The 7854-nt window shown below is 42.8% G+C and overlaps 2 protein-coding genes across 3 annotated transcripts in view; one reads left to right on the forward strand and one right to left on the reverse strand.

Moving 5' to 3' along the window:
• The window catches only part of LOC108240442 (general transcription factor IIF subunit 2), a 55038-nt gene that overhangs the window by 26506 nt on the left and 20678 nt on the right, over positions 1-7854 (forward strand). The gene's annotated exons all lie outside the window — the stretch shown is intronic.
• Positions 19-2678, reverse strand: kctd4 (potassium channel tetramerization domain containing 4). The gene has a single exon (XM_017423916.3). The coding sequence runs from the start codon at positions 2403-2405 to the stop codon at positions 1629-1631; it is 777 nt and encodes a 258-aa protein (XP_017279405.1). The 5' UTR covers positions 2406-2678; the 3' UTR covers positions 19-1628.

Here is a 7854-nt window from a genome sequence, read left to right on the forward strand (position 1 = left end):
ACCCACTTTTAAAATGCAGAAAACAAATTTTACTTGAACTGGGAGGATCTAAAGGAGGTCGTCCCTGAAGACGTCTGCAGGTGAAGCTGCAGCCGAACGTTACTTCATCACAAATGGGACACATCTGAAAACTCAGGCAAAGTCCAACTTGTTGAATATTTCTCATGCATTACAGAATTTCTTGAAGAAACTAAACACTGAATAATAATGATTATAATACTATTCATTCTTAGGCATTTTATTGCTGAAACAATGTTAAGTTCATTAAAATATACAGAGTTGTTACAACAAAATACACTAATTTATGTATGTAGCAAAGAAAGTAAATATTATGAGAAAATATTACACTTTGAGAATAATGTAACTCTTTAAACAAAAACTTGTGCAAAGGCTAAAAATCTTTATTAGTTTCTTCAGTTCAAACACTTTTGAAACCAGTTCTGAATGGAAGAAAACAGGAAAAGGACACCCTCTGCTGTTCTGATGAGTTTCATGTGTCTTGACTGAAATAATATGTTGTATCTTCCTCTGGCTTACAGTTCCAAATAAGAAACCCCACTGCTCAGAGTGTAGCTTTATTTCAACTTATTAGTTAGCTGTAAAGGGATCGGCTAATCTCCCATTTGTAAATAAGATGGAGATAAAGCTTCAGCCTGGCTCAGTTAGCAGAAATTAACAGTACAGACTGTAAATTCATGCCAGGATTAGATGGTTATTGGTGCACGTGTTCTGGGTTGTTGAATGCCAAAAAAAACAAAAAAACAAAAACAAGCTCTACTCTGTTATATCACAAGTGTTTGAATTGGATTGGAGTTTCTCAAAGACACTTAAAAAAACACATCAAACCAAGAGTTTGAGTCACTTTTATTTGTAAAATATTCACATTTAAAAGTAATAGTTGTGACACCGAGGCTCACAGCGCTAACAAACACACTGTTTATTTAGTGCACATGCATCATGCTGGATTCAAAACCCTTACCAAAATAATAATAATAATAATAATAATAATAATAACATCACAGTTCTTTGCACTGAGCAGTTGAATGTGAAGTCTGTCCGTCAAAATCAACCTTAAAGATCTGTGAATTTCCCTTCAGGCTCCAGAGAGACTAATAAACCAAACACCAAGCTATTACACCAACGAGGCGCAGCACACACACATGCACACACACAGACTGTTATAAAAGCTGAGTGGCACAACAGTGCACATGGCGGCTGGTTGTGAGGGCATTTGCAGCCGTTTATAAAGCAGAAACCAATGTATTGGTAAAGCTGTCGATCTTGGTTCTGGTTCCTTGTTGGCTTGTCCTCAGTACTACTCAGACTTTTTCATAGAGATGAACTGGGTTATTTTGAATTCTAGAAATACAAAGCAGTGCAAATTTTAATGTCAATGTCATTCTGCTGTAAACAATCACTCAGAACTTTATTAATACACCACCACTTTGCAGTAAAGATCTAAATATTGTCCTCTAAGACAGTCCAACCCTCTTGGTCTCCATCTCCTACCAAACGGCACATTACAACACCTTGGTCTCAAACCGTACGTTAGGCGAGATGAATGGATCAGGCGTTAGACTTTCCCCTCCCTGTCTATCCTCCTCCTCTCATTCCTGTTTCCTTTCATCTTATTTGACAAAGTGCAGGGCCTCGGCCGCCACCACCGAGCCTTTGCTGCTGTCGAGGCTGGTCACCAGCTTGAAGCCTGATTTCAGTGCAAGCATCACCGTCTCTAGTTTCAGACAGTCCAGTGTGCACAGGAACGTGCTGTCCTCCTTCAGGACGAGCCGCGAGCCGGGCTCCGACTTGATGAAGTGGCGGAACTGGATCACGTTGGACGACACCACGAACTCCTCCGGGAAGCCGTCCAGGCGGCTCTTGGAGATCTGCACCAGCCGCCCTTTGACCTTATCGATGAAGCCGGCGTCGCTGCAGTACACCTTGAGGCCCTGCGACCTCTCGTGGCTGTCAGTCACCTCCAAAAAGGCAGCTTCTCGCTGGGCGGCCCTGTGGCTCTCCCACTCAGCCACGGCCTCCACCAGTTCACTCAGGCGGTAGAAATCGGCCTCCCGCCGCAGGAGCCCTGCCTCCCGGAAGTCCTCGGGCAGCTGCAGCTCTCCGGTTCGAAGGTAGTTCAGAACGTGGCGAAAAACTGGACCGTCTCTGTCGATAAAGGGGTTGCCCATAGAATCGGTGTGCTGAACAGGCTTTTTACCATTGGCCACCTCTTCCAGAAAGGACCCCAGGTGCTTGGAAAGGGTGGTCCGGTGGGCGGTGTACAGAAAGCCCCCTACATTGATGGTGATGGTTCCTGAAGAGGGCTTCTTGAAGCTCTTGCTAGGCTGCAGCAGGTCGGGGTTGATGTGCCTCAGTTCACTTTCCATCCTTCTGAGGTTCCATTCCATTCTCCAGTCACCCCCTCCAGCTTCGACCCAGCCTCCTCCCCGAAAGCTGGCGTCCCTTCGCTCCTTTGCCAAACTGATCGGGTCCCTTTTTGTCTTTTCGTTTGGATGTGGGACCCGGGGTGCAGCGGGGGAACGGAGAACGTGTTGCCAGCCGTTGGTGGTGTGAGAGTAAGAATGTGTTCGGATTGGGTGAGCGCTGTGTGGCTGAGGAGCTCCGGTGAAGTCGGAGCTGCAAACAGACTGGCTCTCTGTGCTGCTCCGTGTCCCTCCTCTCTCCTATCTCTCTTTAAGAGTGGGTGTGCAAACAGCGTCACATACAGGGAGGGGAAATGTGTGAGCAAATAACAGAAGAGTGTGGATTCTAGGAGCTCTTTTCTTTCTGTTTTTCGGTCCTTAATTGTCTCTTGGGTTTTGTTTTTTTTTTTTAAGAAAAGATGCCAAACAAATACCTCTCACACCAGATGGAGAGGGGGCTTTTATAATTTTTGTGCTGTGAAATTGTCAGACTTGTGCGAGTCTGAATATGGAACTCCTTTTTGCAGCCAAATCCATCTGTTTACCACACATTACTCTGTGAAGTTGAATCTGTTTGAGCTGTATGCCAGTTGAATGTGGCGAGGCTTGACGCTCTCACTCTGGCGATGACAGGGAGAAGTGGGCTGCTGTAGCCTCACTGATGCAAATCAGAGCAACTGGGCATAAATTTAGGAAAATATCATGTTTCCTCAAACAGTGCACTCTGCCTCAGCAAGCGCTGCGCTTGCATTGATTGTTTGTGTGTTTTGCGTCCGAAGGAAATGGGCCAATTTAGAGTCGATGCCCGTCTCTGGTCGTGTAGGACCAGTTTTCAATTGGCTAATATTTTGGCCTGTAGTGCCCTGTTAGGGGAACTGCAGAAGACTGGCCATTTGCTGCAGACGGCTCTACAGTGTGTGTGTTTCAGCAGTGCAACTGCAAAAGTCACACTTCATATCAAGCATGAGGAAACACACAGAGGGTCCGGCGGCGCTGTGTGAGCGTCACAATTTTGCTTTCAGACTGGTTGAAGTATGTGACAAAAATATAAAAAAGAATCGGCGTGTTCCCTGCAGATAATTCTGTCAAGTGTTGTTTTAAAACACTGGGACAAGATAGGGGGCTGTATCTGAGCTCCAGGCGGAAAACATGATCATTAAGAGCAGACAGTAATTACACGCTTTAGTCAGTTTTATTTTTCTATTTGCGTAATATTTATATATCTTCTACATAATGGGAATTTGTGTAGTATCTTTTAAGATTGCTTTAATTACTGCCTGCAGATGAAAGGTCTGTGTTTGTGTTTGTTAACAAAGTATCTAATGAGCCACTGGATGAAGTTTAAATGAAACTTGCAGAAAGTAATCAATGGAATTACAGCTGATTAACTTTTAGAGTCAACCTAATTAAAGATGGCTGCCACAGAAAACTGGCTTAAAAAACGCAAGAAATAGCTGTCAGTTTTACAGATATTGGCCTAAAACTTGGTGTGATAAGGCCCCTAAGACATATTCTGAGCGTGGACAGATTGCACAGGATATTTGTTTATTTAGAATATATTACCATTAACCATCTGAGTCAACTCTGTTTATTCACAAAATATCTAAACCACTGCAAGGGTTTTAATGAAGCTTCCAACCATCGCAGCAGCAGCAGGTCCAGGAGGGAATCCTCCGTCCATCTTGTGCTATTGCGTAAGAGATCACGCAAGACTTTATTTTCAAGGTTTGACCAAAACAGCAGTTGACAGCTTGTGGTGCTGCTTTTGCTTTTGTGTCCATCGAACGCGTGAGTGTTTGGTCATTAGAGAGACCGCTCAACTAAAACTCAGCGTGTTCTGACAACACATTCTGTTCACTTCAGCTGCCACATGGTGGGTTAACGATTTCATTGAGTCCTTTCTGAAGCGACTTCATCAATGTCTTCTAGCTGCGATGGTGAGAGCCGGATGTTTGGTTTCCTGTGTTGCATGTTCCGTCCCACTGTGTGCAAAATGTCCTTGTTTTTCTGCTTGGTGTCCAACCTGGATACATCATACACTCGCTGCAAGGGTCTGACCCCAAAAAGTGTTCTGCTGCAGGAAATATTCTAGCGCAGACAGTTTGTAACCTACTTTAGTCTTGTTTTTACACCAAGGAGGCAATGCCCGTCAATTTGTATAATTTATCAGCACTATTTCTCACTGCAGCATAAACTGAGACAGCTTGTTGACTTCCAGGCGTCTTTACTTCACCAGCAGGCAGAATGGATCAGGTAAAAAACTGTTGTGAAATCTTTAAAGATACCTAAAAGAAACCAAGAATCAGTTAGTCTGTTACTGAGACAGGAGGACAGAAGTTTGAACACACAAAACATGTCTGTCTGAAGAGTTTTATAAGCAGACGGCTGTAGATGTCTTCAGCTGTGGGCTGAACTTCTATCTTACTGACTCCTAACCCAGTCTGAACAAAATCACAACAAGGGACTTTTAAAAACACATTTATTTCAAGTGATGTCAAAGCACTTTCCAAAAACGCTATGATCTAGTAGCTCTTTGTCTGATGTTTCCTTTCCAGACGTGTCATTGTCAAAACAAGCACACGACTCCACTCAGTCTGGAAGTATTGGTTATAGGCTGTGACTGCTGGAGACTATTTAGACATAAAATTGTGAAAAAATACTGAAATTTTCACTTTTATTCACACTAATTTGGTGCTTTTGGCAAGTTTGCGTACATAAAAAACTGTAAATAAATGACAACATTCCTGCCAAAGACATGCAGATGTTTTCTTTGCTGCAATTTGGTCACAGTGTCTTAATTATGTCTAAGGCTACATTCACACTGCACGCTTCATTTATGTATTTATTTTAGGACAGTCTGTATGTCTCAAATTCGATTAAAAAAAAAAAAAAATCAGACTCAGGTCATGTACATATTTGGTCCTAAATCTGTTCTATATATGATGTTTTTCAAAGCGACCTTTGTCCCCTTTTTGTCCAACATTGAAGCAGGGGTGCGTAGATTGAGTTAAATACGGATATAGTTCCCATTGTTGTTTCACATTTTTTCAAACTTTTCTGACTTTCAGAAACTATACAGAGATGGTTTCTAGGCATCCATGACAACTCTTGGCTAGAAATTTGTCTCACCATGTTCAGAAGTCCCTGCGGCTCACGTGAGGAACCTGAGAATCCTCGTAAAAGTTTTGAGGCCTTTTGGAAACTCCCAATCTTTTTACCAACATCTGCAGCCCAGTGAGGTTCAGACTTTGTCTGACCTCACTACAATGTGAAATCTCCACACACAAACAGGACAATTGTACCATTTTTAATTTTTCCTTAACAAGTTTATTCACAGCTGTCTGTCAGAAGAGAGTAGAGCAGACTCTGATGGGATTCTGCAGACATGATGATGAAGCCACTAATGTGATTACAAAGAAATGATTACATCAGGAGTGTTTACAGGCGAATATGTGAGAGAATAAACACAGCCTCTAGATAATTTGAAGTAATGTAAATGCCTTTTCGGTGAAATTATTGAAGTTTTAATTTTAGGGGTTAAATGTTCTTCAGAGGAAGTCACCGGCATCACAAACAAAAATACAGTAATGAGACAAATTCCTCACAGCACCTTTTAAACTGCTAATTGCTGGTATTAAGGTAATTACAGTAGTTATGTTGAAACTTCTGCTCCAAAAATCAATTTTTCAGTAATTCTGTTTGTATGAAGGAGGAGATTTTGTCATTTTTTGGGGGGTGTATTTATTTTTAATTCACCAGCAGTTTGATAAAACTCAAACCAGCACGTGTCGGTTTGTGTTTACAGAAAACTACAGGCAGCATCATTAAAAATTGAATATAAACACGGGAAGGAAAAGCCTGGCTGCTCCGCTGCCCTGTGGAGGAATGCTAAATGAACGGCGCTTTGTGGATTTCTTATTAACCTTGAATGAATCGGAGAGCAACAGGTGCTGATGCAACAGGTTACAAACCTGCTTCCCCATCAGAGCTGCTGCTGTAAACTGAGGCGATCCGCAGGTTTTCTTTCAGTTGCTGAAAACGCTGCTTTTTTGTTCGTGTTTTTATGTGGGAGAAGATCCCAGAGTGACAGCTCCATGCTGTGATTTTCTTGCTGAAGGTGATTAGTCGTATCATCCTTAACGGCACTCGATTGGAATTGCAAACGAGGGCAAAATGCATCAGGAGAGGATTGTGGGAGGTTTGACCTGCTTTCAGCCTCCCGTTCATTAAACGCTGCCTCACTGACGACCGTCGTCTTCATCCTTCTATAGAATATGTTTAATCTCCGCCTCACGGTGGCAGCTTTGCATGTCGAGGAGTACGTTTCCCAAAACGCTGCGAGCGAGGACTCTCCTTCCCTGTCAACGGTGGTGAATTATTCATAGCGTGGCTCTAAGAGCTCGCGGTTTAACATGGAGTCACTGACTGCTGTGGGGCTGGCATGGCAACCAGTCAAAGAGGGCCGACTCGGAGCTCAGAGCTGTCAGTCTGTGGCGTCTTTCATCCTGAGAACCGTGTTCGGTGCGGAGGGTTTGAAAGTTGGGGGTGAAGCTTGTCTGAACTGATCAGAATGGTTGATTTTTATGTTTTTGCATGATTTTTGATGTAAAAAAGCAAATATTACCAGGAAAACGCAGCTTAAACTATGATCTGCATGATCTGCAGGCGTACACTATCCTGTCAGCATGTTTGCTTGGAAGGTCTTCACTGAATTTACCTTTTTTTTTTTTTGAAAAGCTGTTTGTAGAAGAAATAAACAGCATGGATTTCTGGACTCATTAAGATTTGAGTTACAAACACTTACAGGTTTTTATTGATTCCACGTAAACATCTTCTCTGAGAATCTACTTCTTGTCCCATTACTCCACATTTGTTCACCTGCACAGTTTAGGCTGATGCAGGTCTGTCACATGACTCAAACTTCAACGTGGTTTGATTCAGCCGAGTGATTTGTTTACGTTGACTGCGTACCCGCATTTCAGAATTGCAACAAAATATACATTTTTTTGTTTTATTTTATAATTTGCTATGTGTAACCTTAGGTAAATGAAAGATTAAGAGCTGTTTACATTTTGTATTTTAACGAGTGAGGTTTTTTTGAGTTGCTCCATTATGTTTCCAGTCCTTTTCTGTGAAACGTAATGTTATGCATATAACTACTGTTCCCTGAAGGAGAGGAACGAGGTACAACATATGTACTATGGGATATCACGCTCCCGCGTGTCCTGGCTAAAGACACCTTTAATCACGCCTTTAGGCAAATGACGTGATGACGTGATGACGACAAGTGACAGGCCCTGCCTGCACTATGTAACCGTCCGTCATCACAGTCATTCCTCAGTTCAATAGCCGCTCTTCACCGAGCCCAGCTGAGCAGCGGGGCAGCCATGTGTTGTACCTCGTTCCTCTCCTTCAGGGAACAGTAGTTATATGC

This window comes from Kryptolebias marmoratus, linkage group LG6, assembly GCF_001649575.2.
Source record: "Kryptolebias marmoratus isolate JLee-2015 linkage group LG6, ASM164957v2, whole genome shotgun sequence".
Taxonomy (NCBI): domain Eukaryota; kingdom Metazoa; phylum Chordata; class Actinopteri; order Cyprinodontiformes; family Rivulidae; genus Kryptolebias; species Kryptolebias marmoratus.